Raw genomic sequence first — 19,506 nt, 5'->3', positions numbered from 1 at the left:
TTTTTTCTTGTTTTTCACCCTACTGGGTGAAGGGACCGAGGTAAAAAAGCCTTTAGGCTTGAGGAGCACCTCGGCCCCCCAGCACCAGCGGCTACATATACATTCACATACACTTCACTACATGTACATTCAATTGCACAACACATTTATAGACAAATAAGTGCACATGTGTAGTTCTTTACGCATGCCTACTCTTTTGTTTACAAGGCAAACAACGAGGAAGAAAGAATGAAAAATAATATGAGAGAAAGTTCACACATAAAGATATGGTAAAGGGAACGGAGGCTTGGTGATGAGAACGCGAGCTTGAGGGTCAAACAATACGGAACGTATTGTCACGCATCGTCAGAAATGATAGACGCTTTCAAACCAGGACAAGAGAAAAATGAAAGATCCCCCAGTGTCGCACCCTGCATGAGACGCAGATGTTACGGTATGAGCTCCGCGTTATACCAAAGCAATACACTTATCTTTTAACTGATAGCCCCGGTTACAACTATGGCAATAGAAACCAACAACTCCGTATATACTGGACGCGAAACACGCACTCTGAGGAAAAAGGGTGTGAAGAGGTGGTAACTTGTATAGTTACCACCTAGGTCAGCATAACGTCTGATAAAGGCGTAAAATGGTGGTGAAAAGCATTTATCATACATCCAAATTGCTACAAAAAGGCGTACGCCCCTCTCGCTCACCGAATCAGAAGCGTTAACCCTACCATTGTTGGCAGCGGTTGGCGGACAACGTGCTATGCGGTGAAGTTCTCTTTCGAGAGTGAGGTAGCAGATAGAACTTTGCAACCTTTTAGGCACAACATATATGCGACAGCTACTGCCTCCTAAGGGGTATAACTGCTCCACCCCTTTTTCTAAGCGTGCACAGCTACAGGCGACATGAATGCTATGTTATTCCCATTTCGCCGCTCTGCTGAGCTGTTGTTCATATTTGACTGAACTCGTGTTCAACTTAAGAAGGAAAAGAAATCTAGTCCGTCAACTGGCATACGCCGTTCGACATAATGAGAACGAATAGCGCGAGGAGAAATACTGTAGTGTCATCCTCCCGCCATCAGCAGGGGAGCGCACTTTCTACCGCAGCGTTGCGTCATGCGGCCAGTTTTAACAGCCAATACGGAAGCAGAGTGAGTATGATGGATTACATTATGTGGCGCAAGGAGGGAGCGCGCGCTCACTGTGTCCAGCCATCTTATCCGCGGCGCAGTAATATTTTGAGAGCTGACGGACTAGATTTATTTCCCGTCTTACTTTGAACGGGACTATAGCTGTTACTATCCTAAACCAGCTAATGCATATGCACAAGTATATATTGTTTCTTCAAGTGTGCAGCGTAATATGTAATAATTTTTTTTGTAATAGATGTTGTGCAATAGTGGATGTGAGTTCTCCGCGCTGCAAGAGCTTCCGTATATACATAGTTTCTCTGTGTATGTTGTTCCGTAGTGACACGCCTGGGTTCCTGGACCCAATGAGCAAGCGCCAAGTGGTGACCAAGCTAGTTTATTCGTAAGAAAGAAAGAAGAACAGCGCAAGTCGCTTTTAATGAAACTGCAGCAGTGAGTTCAGTGGCGACATCACGTGGCACGCCATGCTGGTGCCGTTCTCGTTGTTATGCACAGGGGTGACACAAACCCGCCATTGTTGTAACTACCCTCAAGCGGGTGCTTTTGTCAAAACTGCCATCTTGTCCTGGTCGCACGTCATAGAAAACGTCATTTTAAGGTCATGTGACTTTGTTTACATGTCGTTTTGCCGCTTACCGACATATTTTCGCCGTCATAACACCGAGAGATGACCGTATTTTGCCAGCGTAAGCTATGTGGTGCTTCTTCCGCAACATGGTAGCCCATTTCACCTTAGTTTAAGTACATCGCATCGGCTCGGTAAGTCTTAACGCGCGGTCGTCATCACATCTTTGGAAGTTGTCAACAATACGAGGCTTTATGTGTAAAACTGCGCGTTTTATTGCGAGATTATCGGATAAAAATAATTACCGTGATCGAAAAACATCCAAAACGTCGTCCAGAAACAGCAACCGCATTGTTTACAAACGGTTTGGCCGCCGATCGCGGGCGCCGCCATCTTTAAGGTCACGTGCGCCTTGACGTTTGCTGTGACGTGCGACCAGGACCTGTCCAGGATGCACTGCGTTCGCCCAGCACGCTTTCGTCTACGGAGCAATACATTGGATGCCACCCCTGTGTTGTTATGCTCGTTGTCTCTTTTTGGCCCAGGCATGCCCGATGCCTCCGCGTATCTCTCATGCCTCGATATTCCGCATGATTCCGCATTCCTATTCCTCCGTGTTCCTCGATGGCCCCGCATGCCTCGACATATCTCTTGTCAAGATGCCGCATGAGTTCATCGAATGCGCCTCGATGTCGCTTTCACAGCACAGTGGCGTTACCGCTTGAGGCAAGTTCACTCTCCCCACTGCAGTCTCTGCGGTGCTGTAGTATATCTATAGAGCACATTCTTCTCCACTGCCCACACTACAAACCTTCCCGGACCGTGCTCTCGGATCCCTTAACGAGCTGGACTCTTGCCCCCCCTCTCTCTCACACAAAAGTGATTGGTCCCTGGCCACATCCAGCCCACCAACGCTCTGCCCTCAAATCTCTCTCCACCTTTCTGGATACAATAGGACTTCGATCGTTATTGTGAAGGGGTCCATTATTTCATTCCCCGCATCACCACCAGCAACTGCACTGTAAACTAAAAAACACCCTTATGGGTGTAAATGGCTTGTCCTATAACTCAGACCACTTTTTACACCGTATGGTCTGGAACGCCCCTTTTAGATGGTGTATTCTGTGTAAAACATCCTTTGAAAGGGTGCTTTTCCTTGGAAATGCCGTCTTTTGCACCCTTTCTCCCTTTATACGCCCTTTTAGGAGGGTGTTTAACAATATTTCACCCTCCTAAAAAGGTGTTTAAAGGGTGCAAAAGAAGGCATTTCCAAGGAAAAGCAGAATACACCGTAAGAAAGATGCGACCAAATGTGTTTCAGATAAAAAAAATCGGGATTTTTAAGCGGTTCTTGAGAAAACTGTGTACTATGAAACTCAATCTTGACCAAGGTGATGGGTGCTGTGGTGTCACGTGATCTCTTGCTCTCTTTCACTTCACAGGGCTTCCTCGATTCCTACGGGGTGAATAAGACCAAGTTTCAGACGCATTTGAGAGTAAGTGTTTCACATTAAAGAAGCAACTTCTAGTGACATGATAATTAATTGCACATATATATACAGAGTGTTTATTTTTTATCGGGAGAGATACGGGAAAGGATGTTTTAGTGCACGCGCGTGCTTAAGAATTTGTGAGACGTGAAGTGGCTTTCAGCGAGGAAAGTCTCACATTCTGCTATCTCGCTTTCGCCCAAAAATCCCGTAATTCGAGCATTATTTAACAATTTTTAGGTAATTAGGCATCTTCTAATTACATACTTTCTTCTAGAAGATGTACGCGCAGTCTACTACGTACGATCTACTGCAAAATCAATATATCTGCTGTTCTCGTAGATTTTTATAAAAATTATGTAAACGAATAAAAATAATGACTCTGCACGTAGGTGTACAGGGAAAAAGTTGACGAGTTGACGTCTGTATGATTGTCTCTCAGAAGGATAATGTTTCTGGACCACCCGTGCTACCTCTGTTCAACAACAACAACAACAGCAAATGTTGTGATTCATACAATTTGCGTATCGAAGTTTTCGGACGCAAGGAACGTTAGATGCACGAAAACAAAAAGAAGAAAAAAAACAAGAAAAGCGAGAGTGAGAGAGAAACACCCTTAGGGGGTGGCTCCGTTCCTTATGGTGACACAGTAGCGCGCACACCCTGCAGTCATACTGATAAAGAAGAAGTCTTTCACGAGAGTAGTCACGAAAGAGTCTTTCAAGAGTCAGAGACGACTCTGTTGAGCGAACATGATCCGGAACCGCAGGGAAAGATGACAGGAAGCTCCTCTGCGCACTATCCCGTTCACACAGAAGTCATTTTGGGCACCCTGTTTTCTATCCCGTTTCACACTTAATGTAACACAGAAGTCATTTTGGACACCCTGTTTTCTATCCCGTTTCACACTTAATGTAACACAGAAGTCATTTTGGACACCCTGTTTTCAATCCCGTTTCACACTTAATGTAACACAGAAGTCATTTTGGACACCCTGTTTTCTATCCCGTTTCACACTTAATGTAACACATAAGTCATTTTTGGACACCCTGTTTCCTTCCCGTAAGAGAGTTTAAGTGTGCCAGTAGATGCACCGCGAGAAGTGAAAAAAAGTAATAACCACAGAGTCGTAATTATCGCAGAAATTGAATTTAAAGTACGTCACAAAAAGCGACCCTGCGCAACACAGGGGTGACACAAACCCGCCAGCGTTGTAACTACCCTTGAGTCACCTCAAGTCCCTTGAGGATACCGTGAAGCAGCAGACAGAGCGATTCTGTTGGCGGCGTAGCTTGACAGCTTCTTGCTTGTAAAGCCAGCACAACAAGTTACACATGTGACAGGTAACACTGAATACTTTTTTAATTTGCTAGTAAACTTGCCGTAAAACAGTCATATATAAAGAGAGTCTGACCAGATTCTTCGATCTTTTGCCGCCTTGTGGGTGGAGTCTATGTTGACGTCAGAGTCGTCGTTGCGGCTCCCAAAAAACCTTAAGCCAAGCGTAATCCGTCCAGAATCTGTTTATCAGCCATTTGGGAGGGGGGGCGCCATCCAGAGTCATTAAACAAGGAGAAGAGTAGCGACACTGAGCAGCGCCGGCGAGCTTGAGCGCCATCTTGGGTCCGGCGTGGCTGCGTCGCCTAGCAACGGGGCTCCCATCTCCCCCTCCTCCGCCGGTGAACAACGCACAATCGAGCCAGCTCGCAACCGAGGAAACTGGTTTTGGATGCTAGGAACACAACATGGACGGTGCGTTCTTGGAAGGAGAAACCACGTGACAAGATCGGCCCAATCGCGGACACCGAACGGCGGCTCCGGCGCGGAAACGGAATGCGATACTCTGTACCCCTATTTAGTGACTCTAGCCAAACCGAAAGAGTTGAAGGACGAAGCGCTCTCGAAGGGCGCACTACGCACGTGTCGGGCAGGTCGATCAGATGTGACGACTCCTGGCGCACTTCAAGGTCGGCTCCTCCCACTTGCCAGACTCTCTCTATAAACGGCCCTCTTGCAAAATAAGGCATCTCTGTGAAGAAGAAGGGCCGAGATGCGGGGGCTCTGCGGTACACAGCCTTGTATAGGGAGGGTTCGGTCAAGGGGCGGAACTTTGCGTGATGGTGCGTCATCTGACACCACCTGCTTGGCGGGAGAGCACCATTCCCAGACTAAGCAGCCATTTTGGCCCTCATTAATGCCGGCGCGTTGCTTGTTTCTTACAGCCGACAGCTTGCTTTACCGCATATGACGAAAACTGAAATGCATTATTAATGTTGAAGTGTATGATTCCTACCAAGTGCTATAAAGCGTTCATTTAGTCACACAGTAATGCAGGTGAAGCGATGGGCCGAAAACCGGGAGGATCTCAAAATGAGTAAGCGCTATAGAGTATTTAGTGAAAATCCTGGCGGCATATTTAGTTCACGGTGGCAGCACGAGGGCATGTAATTGCCGAAACTAATCTCTATGTAAAAAGCGGTAAAAGCTATCGAATCCGCGCATTTTTCAAGATTGCAGCTCTACTTTTCTACGGTACTTTTAATCCTCGAACCAGAAAATCGCCAAACGTGGAAAAGAGTGGGATTTGGCCACACCCTGGACATAGAGGGGTTGTCCTAGCTCATCATTCACACACATGTGGGAAAATGATCCTCTTGTTGTTGTTTTCTTTTGTTCTTTTTTTTTCAGAAATGTGCTCTCCACCTGATACCACGAAGAAAGAACCACGCGATCGGAGTCGTTCACATCGCAAAGAAATTTATTGGATGAAAGAATAAACAGTGCGACGATCCTGCAATTATGTTTTTACTTAGCCTTTGGCGGACGTCACTGTTTTTTGGCATACAACTTTCTATGGTGTAGTCAGCTCGTCAACACAAAAGAAACTGTGGTCTGAAAAATGACGCAGAAAAAACTTCGACTACGAAGTATTCATTCGTCATTTTGACGTGAAATTTCTCATTACACACGCCTTACAATCGGTATCGCGAAATAACATGCACTTCTTATTATTCCTGCGTTACAGCGTATTATTCGAAAAAACTGGGCATTAAGTACAGGATCCTCGTAGCCAATGAGGCCCACAAACACCCATCCCTTCAGAGCAAGGTTCCGAAAAAACGAAATATCGAACACGGACCTCTTCCTCGATACCGAATAGTGCAACATTCGCATTCATTGTGCGAGAATAATTAATTCGTAAATGATGACAATAACAAACCGAAACCGAAATGGGAAGAGCAGAAAAACAAAGCTCTATACTGCAGCGGTTCGCCTGGAGGAGGATACCGTGACGTCACTCAGCACTGTCGTCTGCTTCGAAACCTGCATTCTCCCTTGCTGGATACCATGCAGATGATGGCTGTATTTCAATACTCGGCGCAGCAGAAGCTGTCTGAGTGGACAGCTAGATAGACGCCTTATCGGCGGAGATTTGGAACACACTTCCGGAATTGCCGGCGCTGTCGCCATCTGTCGTGGCCCATAGGAACATCAATTCCGCACTTTATTTAAACGCCGCATAATTCATTAATAAACGCTGATATAATTTTTTTCTTTCTTTCTTTATTTATTTATTATAGACAACATGTTACATCAGTTGATTAGAGGCGGCCAAAAAGCGGCAATACTGCAGCTTGACGAGGGCACGCCCCTTTAATAACGTACAGCAGCATCACAACAATTGTGCAACTATATAAAGCAAACTATAATAAAGCAAATAAAAAATAAAGCATAAAAGTAAAGCAAATAAAGCAAAAAAGTAAAGCAAATAAAGCAAATAAAGTAAATAAAAGCAAACTATAATAATTCAGCTCACATGTCGATGCATTCTACCTGCCTATCGTTATATTGCAGAACACCTAGTGACCTCAGTAGCATTAGTTAGCAATGACCGACAAAAATGCCGTCAAGGCTCACTTCTATTAAGGCGTAGTCAATAAATATGCGTTTCTTGTATTTTCTTGATGTGTTCATATCATTCGTATATGTCGCTATTTCCTCAGTGTTCCTTGCATTTCATTGTTCTTCACGTTTTGCAAAGCTTCACTCCGCCATGTATTAACCCTGGGCCCTTACGGTACTGCAATAAATAAATTCAATAAAGTATCACCTTTTGGACTTATTGTTGAACGTTATAAACACGCCAGACCGAAGCGCACCTATGTCGCAGACCAGTGTATTAATTTTCACGGCTGCAGGTCAATGACGACCACTCAGACGCATAGCTAGTCTGCATCGATGCAAACTATGCGAAGGACACCTGAATAGCAGTCTAGGCGGGAATTGGAACGAAACTTAACATGGCGGCACTTCCGGTTACACCGCCAAGTAGTCGGCTTACCGGAGTATTGGAACACAGCCGATGTGAGCAGTGTGTTCCTTTCACTGCCCTCTCGCTTCACAGACGCGAAGCGCTGGCTTCGTAATAATTCCTTGAAGTAAAATATGTGCTGTATTGGAACGGGGTATTTCGTACACATGTTCTCCATATCCCAAAAGTTACGGATACACCACAACATTTCCGGTTATTTTGGTTGCGGAGTGCAACTTTAAAGGGACTATGAAACGATTTTTTTCTTCGTTTCGTTCGAAAGAAGACATTTTTCTGAGTCTAGAACCAAAATTTTACTTTCGTCGCGCGAGCGGATTTCTCGGGAGCGAATTTAAACGGAGCGGCGAAGGGAGGACAGCTAGCGCCGCGCCGTGGCGAGCTGCCGAGCGGAGACACAACGGGCAACTTGACGCGACCACGGCCGGCTCAGCAACACGTCATCGTGACGTGTTGCCGAGCCGAGCAATCCCGCCAGGAGCATGCGCCGTAGGATCCCGCGTATGCGTTCATCGGGAGTGGAAATCTCCATGACAGCAGCTTTCGCGTGATCGGCAGATTTCGGCAGTGGCGGCAGCCACAGCGCGAGCTCGCGGCATTACTTGCCATTGTGCAACACCGGTGACGTAACGGGGAACCGAAGTGCGGTCCGTACTGTTACACCATCGGCAGGGAAATATGCGCGGGAGAGGAGGAACGCGGAAGAGACATTTCCAGCGCGCGCTCCTCGCAGAGTGGAGCGATTTCGTCCGGAAAAATTTGTGGCATATTAGTTTCTCTGCGGGAAGAACAGTTTCCATCGAAAAAAAGTATGGGGGTTCGGGAAATTTCATATCAACCATCAACATGTCAACCGTAATGTTCGGCGTCGCTGGTTGGTCACTTTCGCTGATTTTCATGACGGGAACCTTAAATATTAAATAAACGAATTCTAGGGATCAGCGCCCCCTGCGAAGCCACGAAGGCTCCAGCGGGAACGACATCAACGCATAGAACTCTCATAATAACTACAGGTTATTCTAGCAAACGTTACACATTTTGGTCGCATCGTAAAAATAGAAGACGGGGTTTATCCTGCACCAGACTTTGCAGACTGGTTACCATTTGTCTGGAGTTTTGTTGGAATTTTTTGTGAGCATTATGGTCCTGTAGAAGAAAATATTAAAAATAGAGCAAAATTTCACTCTATGCATTTTCTATGGCCTATCTCACTCAAAAGCCGCCATTTTGTGCTGTGTGCGCTTCATTTTCATTCCACCACACACAGGTGGCACCAGCATACAGAACAGGACTTGAACATGAGCATTGGTGCATAACATCAGAAACGGCATGTCACATCGTTGTAGGCAGCGCTACCTGCGTGAAGTGATGTGAATGTGAAGCAGACACAAGAAAAAATGGCGGCGTTTGTGTGGGATAGGCCATTGAAAATGCATGGGGCGAGATTTTGGTTTATTTTTAATTTTCTTTCTAGATGACCATAGCGCTAACAAAAAATTCGAATGAAACTTCAGATAAACGGCTATCATGCAGTCTGCAAAGTTTGGGATGGGTCAAACCGAGTCTTCTATTTTTACAGTGCGATCGAAATGTGTAACGTTTGCTAGAATAACCCTGCAGAAACCAAGCCTGCGAAGGGGGGGCATCTCAACATGTAAGACGCCATGATCGATACGCTAGGCCTAGCGTGTTATGAACGGTGTCTGCTACGAGTTCCGCCCTTCTTTCATGTCGCAGCACAAGGTGTAAACCGTACGACATTCGTTCCCTACGGAAATAATAGCGTCCTCGATAAACTTGCTCCGGAATTGCCCCGAAACCACAGTGGTGCGTTGCGCTCTACACTGGCGGTGCCCTGGGCGGAGGCATTATCGAACATGAAACTGCACTGCATTGGTGGATCTGATGGATACTAGCATGTGCTACCTAGGGATCTGTGCTCGTTGTGGCTCGTAGGCTGCGCGACCCGGCGAGCGGCACCGATCGAATGCCATGCTGACGATGACTGTCTGCTGCTACTTGCCCGGCTACACCTGGCTACTTGCCGCTTCTGCCTTCCTCCGTGCTTCCGGCAATCGCGATGCTTCTTGGGATTGCACTCTGGCGCCCGGCCGATTTTCTCGGTGTGGGTTCGGGGCAACTCAGTGCTGCACTGAAAGGGTGCACTCCTTTAATCGAAGACGTTCAGTGCGCACCAGTGCAGTTTATCGAGGATGGCAAGCCGCACCAGGTCGCACCGGGGCGCACCGGTGCAGTTTATCGAGGACGCTATAAGACACAATTCAAGCGCACACGTGAGAGCAAGACAAAACAAACACGCTTCACACATGGTATGTCATGGCACACGGAGCAAAACGGAAGCAAGCACGACTTTCGTTGGATTGGATACCATGGCACCGAACGCGCCTGGTCTTTACACGTGGAAACGCGGTGGCAGAATCCGGTCGAATCCAAAATCTCGATCATGGCGCATCCCGGGCTTGGACATTGGGAAAGGGTTTTGCACCCGTACAACTCCTTTGCTCTCCCCCATTACTCTCTCTCTTCCACCTTTTCTTCTAACCTCCCTCCTTAGGATATCTATGCATCAACGTGACGTATTTTTCGAAGCGAACCAGAGGGCTGCTGCGCTGGGTGCGATCAGTCGATCAGGTTGTTGTTTCCAAGTTCGTCTGCTCTCCTAACAACCAGTCTTGGGTAGTAACTAAGTTACTTTTACCTTGTAACTGTAACTAGTTACTTTTGGGGTTGACTAGTTGCAGTAACTAGTTATATTTCCAGAAAAGTAGCTTTTAACTGTAACTAGTTACTATTTCTGTGAATGTAACTGCAAAATGTAACTAGTTACTCGAATAAATGTTTATCCTTGTTTATGTACGTACACATGTCGTATTTTTCCCTGTGGGAGAGCCACATATTGACTTATACAGCTTCTGGTTAAGTGCAATAATACTTTTATCGCACTTAAGTAAATGTAAATAAATGTATGTTTTTAACAATTGTATCGCCCTCTCATGGTCATTTTTATAGAAAGTAACTGTAATGTAAATAAGTTACTTTCTCTAAGTCACTGAAACTGTAACTAGTTACTTGACAAGGAAAGTAACTATAACTGTAACTTAGTTACTTAACCAAGAAAGTAACTATAACTGCAACTCATTTACTTTTTAGAAGAAACTTACCCAAGACTGCTTTCAACACCTGCGAATAGTGGCAAATTCGCTGACATTTCACTTCTGGTCGTGACATTTCTTTCACTTCCAAAGTGATCGTGCCCTGCGGTGCATTTTGTTACGTTTCTGGTTGCATGAAGACGTGCATCGCTAACCTAGAGGCGACGGTTCACGAGCCAAGAGACCGCCAGAAAGAGCGAAGGTGAGCGGATGCAATCTCCTGTGCAAACCCTGACGGACCATCAAACAAAGAAAGAAAAACGTCCTGCGCGTCTGTTCTTCACATTTTTCTAACGGCGCATACAGGTTCACTGCCAATGCTGGAATGGATTCCACTCAAAAGATTGTGTCTGAGTTGACGCCGTGCTGACAGTATTTATTTATTTACTCATTATTTATTTATTCGATGTACCCCAAAGGCCCCCTGGGGCCCTTTGTATTCCATGAACAAAGGCAACTGCTCAGCATGCCATTGTCGGAGGTAAGTGGCAACATTTTAAACCAATAAAACATTATTAATATTGTTATTATTATTATTATTATTATTATTATTATTACGTGCGCTAACTATTTCAAGAAATGTTGCTAAGACGTTGCTATGGTACGTATGTCGTGTGCGTTCGTGCGCTCGCGTTATCGGACGTTTTCCTCCTCCCCAACTTGCTCTCGAATGAATAACAGCAAACGTTCTGTTCACGGTCCACTTTTATCAGCTTAGTATGTGCGTTGGCATGCTCACTCAATAAATTATTTTCCTTGTATCAGTCATGACATCGAACAGATGTAGGTTCGTAAGATTCGGATCCCGGTCGACTTCTACTGTTTCAACTCCTGCTCTCATCCTCGTTAGTATAGTGGCCAGTATCCCCGCCTGTCACGCGGGAGACCGGGGTTCGATTCCCCGACGGGGAGTAAAAATTTTGTTTTGCACGCCATGCGCGTTCGTGCGCTGGCGTTATCGGACGTTTTCCTCCTCCCCCAGCCTGTTATCGAATGAATAACCGCATACATTCAGTTCACGGTCGACTTCTATCAGCTTAGTATGTGCGTTGTCACGCTCACTCAATCAATTATTTTCCTTCTATCCGTCATGACATGGAACAGATATAGGTTCATAACATTGGGTTCCCGGTCGACTTCTACTGTTTCAACTCCAGCTCTCGTCCTCGTTAGTATAGTGGCCAGTATCCCCGCCTGTCACGCGGGAGACAGGGGTTCGATTCCCAGACCAGGAGTGAAAATTTTGTTTTGCACGCCATGCGCGTTCGTGCGCTCGCGTTATCGGACGTTTTCCTCCTCTCCAGCCTGTTATCGAATGAATAACCGCATACATTCAGTTCACGGTCGACTTCTATGAGCTTAGTATGTGCATTGGCATGCTCACTCAATCAAATATTTCCTTTGTATCCGTCATGACATCGAACAGATATAGGTTCATAACATTGGGTTCCCGCTCGACTTCTACTGTTTCAACTCCAGCTCTCGTCCTCGTTAGTATAGTGGCCAGTATCCCCGCCTGTCACGCGGGAGACCGGGGTTCGATTCCCCGACGCGGAGTGAAAATTTTGTTTTGCACGCCATGCGAGTTCGTGCGCTGGCGTTATCGGACGTTTTCCTCCTCCCCAGAGTGTTATCGAATGAATAACCGCATACATTCAGTTCACGGTCGACTTCTATCAGCTTAGTATGTGCGTTGGCATGCTCACTCAATCAATCAATTTCCTTCTATCCGTCATGACATCGAACAGATATAGGTTCATAACATTCGGTTCCCGGGCGACTTCTACTGTTTCAACTCCAGCTCTCGTCCTCGTTAGTATAGTGGCCAGTATCCCCGCCTGTCACGCGGGAGACCGGGGTTCGATCTCCTGACGGGGAGTGAAAATTTTGTTTTACACGCCATGCGAGTTCGTGCGCTGGCGTTATCGGACGTTCTCCTCCTCCTCAGACTGTAATCGAATGGATAACCGCATACATTCAGTTCACGGTCGACTTCTATCAGCTTAGTATGTGCGTTGTCACGCTCACTCAATCAATTATTTTCCTTCTATCCGTCATGACATGGAACAGATATAGGTTCATAACATACGGTTCCCGGTCGACTTCTACTGTTTCAACTCCAGCTCTCGTCCTCGTTAGTATAGTGGCCAGTATCCCCGCCTGTCACGCGGGAGACCGGGGTTCGATTCCCCGACGGGGAGTGAAAATTTTGTTTTGTACGCCATGCGAGTTCGTGCGCTCGCGTTATCGGACGTTTTCCTCCTCTCCAGCCTGTTATCGAATGAATCACCGCATACATTCAGTTCACGGTCGACTTCTATCAGCTTAGTATGTGCGTTGTCACGCTCACTCAATCAATTATTTTCCTTCTATCCGTCATGACATGGAACAGATATAGGTTCATAACATACGGTTCCCGGTCGACTTCTACTGTTTCAACTCCAGCTCTCGTCCTCGTTAGTATAGTGGCCAGTATCCCCGCCTGTCACGCGGGAGACCGGGGTTCGATTCCCCGACGGGGAGTGAAAATTTTGTTTTGTACGCCATGCGAGTTCGTGCGCTCGCGTTATCGGACGTTTTCCTCCTCTCCAGCCTGTTATCGAATGAATCACCGCATACATTCAGTTCACGGTCGACTTCTATCAGCTTAGTATGTGCGTTGTCACGCTCACTCAATCAATTATTTTCCTTCTATCCGTCATGACATGGAACAGATATAGGTTCATAACATACGGTTCCCGGTCGACTTCTACTGTTTCAACTCCAGCTCTCGTCCTCGTTAGTATAGTGGCCAGTATCCCCGCCTGTCACGCGGGAGACCGGGGTTCGATTCCCCGACGGGGAGTGAAAATTTTGTTTTGTACGCCATGCGAGTTCGTGCGCTCGCGTTATCGGACGTTTTCCTCCTCTCCAGCCTGTTATCGAATGAATCACCGCATACATTCAGTTCACGGTCGACTTCTATCAGCTTAGTATGTGCGTTGTCACGCTCACTCAATCAATTATTTTCCTTCTATCCGTCATGACATGGAACAGATATAGGTTCATAACATACGGTTCCCGGTCGACTTCTACTGTTTCAACTCCAGCTCTCGTCCTCGTTAGTATAGTGGCCAGTATCCCCGCCTGTCACGCGGGAGACCGGGGTTCGATTCCCCGACGGGGAGTGAAAATTTTGTTTTGTACGCCATGCGAGTTCGTGCGCTCGCGTTATCGGACGTTTTCCTCCTCTCCAGCCTGTTATCGAATGAATCACCGCATACATTCAGTTCACGGTCGACTTCTATCAGCTTAGTATGTGCGTTGTCACGCTCACTCAATCAATTATTTTCCTTCTATCCGTCATGACATGGAACAGATATAGGTTCATAACATACGGTTCCCGGTCGACTTCTACTGTTTCAACTCCAGCTCTCGTCCTCGTTAGTATAGTGGCCAGTATCCCCGCCTGTCACGCGGGAGACCGGGGCTCGATTCCCCGACGGGGAGTGAAAATTTTGTTTTGCACCCCATGCGCGTTCGTGCGCTCGCGTTATCGGACGTTTTCCTCCTCCCCAGCCTGTTATCGAATGAATAACCGCATACATTCAGTTCACGGTCCACTTCTATGAGCTTAGTATGTGCACTGGCATGCTCACTCAATCAAATATTTCCCTTGTATCCGTCATGACATGGAACATATATAGGTTCATAACATTGGGTTCCCGGTCGACTTCTACTGTTTCAACTCAAGCTCTCGTCCTCGTTAGTATAGTGGCCAGTATCCCCGCCTGTCACGCGGGAGACCGGGGTTCGATTCCCCGACGGGGAGTGAAAATTTTGTTTTGCACGCCATGCGAGTTCGTGCGCTCGCGTTATCGGACGTTTTCCTCCTCCCCAGAGTGTAATCGAATGATTAACCGCATACATTCAGTGCACGGCCCACTTCTATCAGCTTAGTATGTGCGTTGGCATGCTCACTCAATCAATTATTTTCCTTCTATCCGTCATGACATCGAACAGATATAGGTTCATAACATTGGGTTCCCGGTCGACTTCTACTGTTTCAACAACAGCTCTCGTCCTCGTTAGTATAGTGGCCAGTATCCCCGCCTGTCACGCGGGAGACCGGGGTTCGATTCCCCGACGGGGAGAGAAAAGAAGTGGCAGGGCGCTGACAAGCTGGTGCATGATGAGAGAGGCGGTACCCGAGACGGGGAGGGAGAGAGACGACACAACAAGAATTCTCGAACACAGCAAAAAAAAATTTATTTACCAGAGCTCTATATATTTAAAAACCTCCGGAGGTTTTTAAATAATATATTATAATATATAATATATATATAATAAATATATAATAATATATTTAAAAACCTCTGCGATATTTGGAAATCTACGTCTATATAAATGTTACACATTGCTAAAAGGTACAATAAAGGGTATCGAGTTAAGAGTGTACTCACCATTCTCCACATGAGTCAACGAAGAACCTTCCTTGAGGCAAGCTACACTCAACAGAGCCGCCAGGGCTACGCAACAGTGGAAGACGTACATTACTTGTCTCTCCTGCACACACGGGAGCATCCACTAAACATTGCGGCTTGCAGAATTTCCTCTATGTTAAATAGTGCACTTTTACTACGTTGCATTCCCCGGTGTTTTTGACACGTCGTAAGCCTCCGGTTGTAGCCTATAACCGTGATATATTACCTTGAGAAGAGAGGTTTGCAGTTTATGGCTCGCGGGCCCTTGAAACGCCAGCGAAACCATACATCATCCATTTACAGTAACGCAACACTTTTAGAAGTAATAAACCGACCGTACTCGCGGTATAATCTTGTCTTCTTTTGAATACTCTTTTCTTTTTGCGTACTGCTCATTATACGCTGATTGAGTGCGATGGGACACGAAGCCGTTCCGTTCACAGTAGAGCCCTGCACCATCCGCGGATATCTGCAATATACTTGCGGATTCGGATGAAAATTTAGCACTTTCTGCGGTGTGCGGATCGGATGCGGATGGCTCGAGGTCGGATGCGGATCGGATGCGGATACGAAGGCAGCGGATCGGTAGCGGATCGGATGCGGATATACCGCGTGCTGTCATTTTTCCACCCGCAATTTATTTGTATTGCGCGCCGACAGCCGACAGCGAGCGCATGCTCTGGTTCACCTTTGACCATGCACGGCGCCAAGACGGGAGAGGAGGCATTCAGGCGTCTCGAACCGCGCGAGCGCCGACGAGGTAGCGTTCCACGCGTTCCAGAAGTCTCTCCATATCGCGTTTGTTGAAAGGTTTACCTTTGCTTGTCGTCATGACTGAGTCCTTCCGTGACAGCATGGAGGCATCCGAAATTATACCAACATGCTTCCGGCGGTCTTTACGCGTCTTTCGAAACGTGCGGATTTTTGCGGATCGGATGCGGATGGTGCGTTTTGCTCAGCGGATCGGATGCGGATGTAAACTGTTGTGTATGGTGCGGATGCGGATCGGATGCGGATAACGTGTGCGCGGATGCGGGTCGGATGCGGATGCCAAAAACCTCATCCGCGCAGGGCTCTAGTTCACAGCTGTCCTGGGCTGTTCTTAACAAGGTTGGTTATTATGTGTGATACATTTTAGTGACGCAAGTAGCAGACGGTGATTTAAAGCGTAGTATGTAGACACGACACCATTGTGGTGGTGGTGATGGTGATGAAAGTGCTCGCCGTTGTCGGCCTCACGTATGTGGGCAACGTCACGACTGACGCCCTGGGAGAATGTGCGTCTTGGGCCGACTTCTAAGGGAAGTGTGCCGACATATGTCTGAGAGCTTCTGAGGAAAACCCAGGAAAAACCCCAGACCGCACAGCCGGCTCCGGGATTCGAACCCAGGTACCTCCCAGGATACTATTGTAGGTGGGAAAGAGACAACGTTCTGACTAATCCACGGGAGCAACTGGACGAGCGCATGCGTTTATTAGCGCGACCAATGCGAAGGAGCGCTAGAGCGCTTCCCTTCCCCTTGGACTGACTGAGGGGGGAGTTGAAGAGAGGCTTAGGATGCTGACCCAACAGACAGTACGACCGAGCCTGGGTGCAGAGGTCTTAGAGTGGTGCAAGGAAGTGGTGCAGGTGAGTTGGACTCCATCTAAGCGGCTTCACGCGGTCTGTGTGTCTGGCCATGTCGAGTGTAATTGCCTTGTCAGACCGGCACGGAAGGGGCCGTCGTAGTCGGGGGTCAGGGGACGGCGAACGGCGTCACGACACAGAAAGTCATGTGTGCAGGAGGTAAGGTCTGTGGGGAGCAAAAACGGGGACGGTGGTGGGCCGGGGCGAACGTGTCGGAGCAAGCTGATGGAAAAAGCGTCAGAGGTCGTGGACATAGTCTGCCGGGGGAACAGGCTGCTCAGTTTGACTGGGGCACCAGAAGTCAGCGGGCAAACGGAGGACGTGCCGGAAAGCAACTCCGCGGCAAAGCAGGCAGGGTAGTTCTTGAGGGGCGGAGCGAATGCCTAGCAAGACTAGGGTCAGATGGTTGACACCCAATAAGTCCCGGCCTGGCGAGCAACGAGAGCGGTCTTCAGCTGCCGGTGGAAACGCTCCACCAGACCGTCGGCAGCAGGGTGGTAGGCTGTGGTTCGCAGATGGTGAGTGCCGAGGAGCACCATGAGTTGCGTGAAGTCGCACTATGCATCTGCCGTGCCTGGTCGGTGGTAACGCGGTCGGGGCAGCCGTGGCGTGCGATCCAGGCGGAGAGGAGGGCGTGCGCCAAGGTATCTGCAGTCGCATCGGGAAGAGGAACTGTTTCCGGCCATCGTGTAAAGCGGTCCACGATAATAAGAAGATAGCGATGACAGTGGTATGGTGGTAATGGAACAGGGAGGTCGACATGAATGTGCTAAAACCGTGCGTCAGGCAAGGTGAAGGGATGAACGGGTGTTTTGGTGTGACGTGTGATCTTGGCCTGTTGGCAAGCGATGCAAGCCCTCGTCCAACGCCAAACGTCCATGTTCGTTCCCGGCCACACAAAGCGAGATGTCAATAGTCGCTGCATTGCACGGGTCCCAGGTTGGCTGATGTTATGAAGAACTGGACAGGCGGCGAAGCGCAGGGAAGGCGGTAAGTAGGGACAGGGGACGGGGCCAGAGACGTCGCACTATATGTCAGACGACTAAAAGGGCAGCGGCACCTTCTGAAGCCGTATGCAGTGCCTGGTCGAGTCTCAGAGAAGGTGACTGAGCGTAGGATCTCCTGCTTGCGTGAAGACCAGAGTGTCGCAGGTCATGGCGGCCGAACACGTGGCGCCCTCGAGGCGCGACAGCGCGTCGGCCGGAGCGTTCTGATCACCCCGAACGAAGCGGATGTCGGTGGTGCACTCCGAGATGTGCGAGAGACAACGGAGATCAGTCGGGGAATATGTGCCACGGTTGGACTTGAAGACGAACGTCAGAGGCTTGTGGTCGGTAAGAACGTAGAACCGTCGGCCTTCGAGGTAATGCTGGAAGTACTTCACAGCGTAGTATATGGCGAGGAGTTCTCGGCTAAAGGTGCTATACTGGCTTGAGCCGCTGAGAGAAGAAAGCCAAGGAGGCCCAACCAGACTGATGTTGCTGCTGGAGAACGGCGCCAACGGCATGAGATGAGGGGTCAACGATTAGGCGTGTAGGTGCCGAAGACACCGGATATACGAGCATGGCGACTGAGGCAAGGGCGCCTTGATTGTTTGGAAGGCAGTGAGAGCTTTTGAGTGGAGAGTCAGAGGGGAGTTCGCCTTGGTTTTGTACGAAGGAGTTCTGTCAAGGGTCGTAAAAGGTCGGCACAGTGCGAGATAAAACGGCGATGGAAGTTTGCGAGGCAGAGAAACTCGCGAAGCTTCCGCAGTGAAGAAGGCACGGGGAAGTCTTGGACGGCTTGTACCTCGGACGGGAGCGGTGAAATGCCGTCTGCTGACACGCTGTGGCCGAGGCATGGCAACGATGGAACGCCGAAAGGGCATTTGCTGGGATTGATGGCAAGGCGGTTGTCGTCCAGGCGCTGGAACACGTGCCGCAGGTATGATTTGTGTTCCTCAGGAGACTTGCTGGCAATGAGGAGAGCGTCCAGATACGCAAACACGAGTGGGAGACCTCGGATGACCTCCTTGATAAACTGTTCGAAAGTCTGTGCGGCATTCCGAAGACCGAACGGCATTTGTACGAATTCGAACAGGCCAAACGGCGATTGGCGGCCTTGCGGCGACTATATCGAGCCCTGAATTCCCGCACCGTACCAGATCAGTATCCCTTGCCGCACATTCATGATTTCACCAGTGGCCATGCTGGTTCGACCACCTTCAGCAAGATCGATCTGGTCAAGGCCTACCACCAGATCCCGATAGCGCATGGGAGCCTTCCGAAGACCGCCATTAGCACGTACAGGTCACCAGTTTGTAGGTAGCGTGTTCCAAGAAAGAGACAGCATTCTGACTAATCCACCGGAACAACTGGCGGGGCGGCCCGTGCGCCCTGCATTTATTAGCGCGACCAATACGAACGAGCGCTGATGGCGTTGCAAATTGGGGGGCCCGCTACACCATGAATGGGCTTCGAATGGACCGCTAAACACATATGTTTATTGCATTGTTTTTAATAGTTCATGTAAAAGAGCAGCGAGGGAAGCTACACACAAAGTAGAAACGATAGACGCTGATGACTCGACTGCTCCCCATTTTGGCCCCGGTTATATAGGTATCAAAGGTATATAGGTATATGGGGGGATATAGGGATCCCCCCAACGCATAGTTGGGGGGATCGGAACGGAATACTCCCAACGGAAACTTGGAGCGCTATGGTGGTAGCGCGCAGAAG

The 19,506-nt window shown here is 48.3% G+C and overlaps 1 protein-coding gene and 7 non-coding genes across 8 annotated transcripts in view; all 8 read left to right on the top strand.

Moving 5' to 3' along the window:
- Nucleotides 1-5,975, top strand: part of LOC135377173 (uncharacterized) — a 34,538-nt gene extending 28,563 nt beyond the window's left edge. Inside the window, exons 4-5 of the mRNA XM_064609458.1 lie at nt 3,149-3,202; nt 5,885-5,975. Of these exons, the coding sequence (XP_064465528.1) occupies nt 3,149-3,202; nt 5,885-5,965 (135 nt within the window). The 3' untranslated portion in view covers nt 5,966-5,975. The remainder of the gene's footprint in view (nt 1-3,148; nt 3,203-5,884) is intronic.
- A 5,564-nt stretch (nt 5,976-11,539) lies between these two features.
- Trnad-guc (transfer RNA aspartic acid (anticodon GUC)) lies at nt 11,540-11,611 on the top strand. The gene has a single exon. It is a non-coding gene; the product is annotated as a tRNA-Asp (tRNA).
- Nucleotides 11,612-12,828: 1,217 nt separating this feature from the next.
- Nucleotides 12,829-12,900, top strand: Trnad-guc (transfer RNA aspartic acid (anticodon GUC)). Its single transcript has one exon. It is a non-coding gene; the product is annotated as a tRNA-Asp (tRNA).
- Nucleotides 12,901-13,150: 250 nt separating this feature from the next.
- Nucleotides 13,151-13,222, top strand: Trnad-guc (transfer RNA aspartic acid (anticodon GUC)). The gene has a single exon. It is a non-coding gene; the product is annotated as a tRNA-Asp (tRNA).
- Nucleotides 13,223-13,472: 250 nt separating this feature from the next.
- Trnad-guc (transfer RNA aspartic acid (anticodon GUC)) lies at nt 13,473-13,544 on the top strand. The gene has a single exon. It is a non-coding gene; the product is annotated as a tRNA-Asp (tRNA).
- Nucleotides 13,545-13,794: 250 nt separating this feature from the next.
- On the top strand, nt 13,795-13,866 carry Trnad-guc (transfer RNA aspartic acid (anticodon GUC)). The gene has a single exon. It is a non-coding gene; the product is annotated as a tRNA-Asp (tRNA).
- A 572-nt stretch (nt 13,867-14,438) lies between these two features.
- Nucleotides 14,439-14,510, top strand: Trnad-guc (transfer RNA aspartic acid (anticodon GUC)). Its single transcript has one exon. It is a non-coding gene; the product is annotated as a tRNA-Asp (tRNA).
- Nucleotides 14,511-14,760: 250 nt separating this feature from the next.
- Trnad-guc (transfer RNA aspartic acid (anticodon GUC)) lies at nt 14,761-14,832 on the top strand. The gene has a single exon. It is a non-coding gene; the product is annotated as a tRNA-Asp (tRNA).
- Nucleotides 14,833-19,506: the final 4,674 nt, after the last annotated feature.

This window comes from Ornithodoros turicata, chromosome 1, assembly GCF_037126465.1.
Source record: "Ornithodoros turicata isolate Travis chromosome 1, ASM3712646v1, whole genome shotgun sequence".
Taxonomy (NCBI): Eukaryota; Metazoa; Arthropoda; class Arachnida; order Ixodida; family Argasidae; genus Ornithodoros; species Ornithodoros turicata.
Note: the sequence above shows the minus strand (reverse complement) of the source record. Positions and strands in the feature narration are given on the sequence as shown.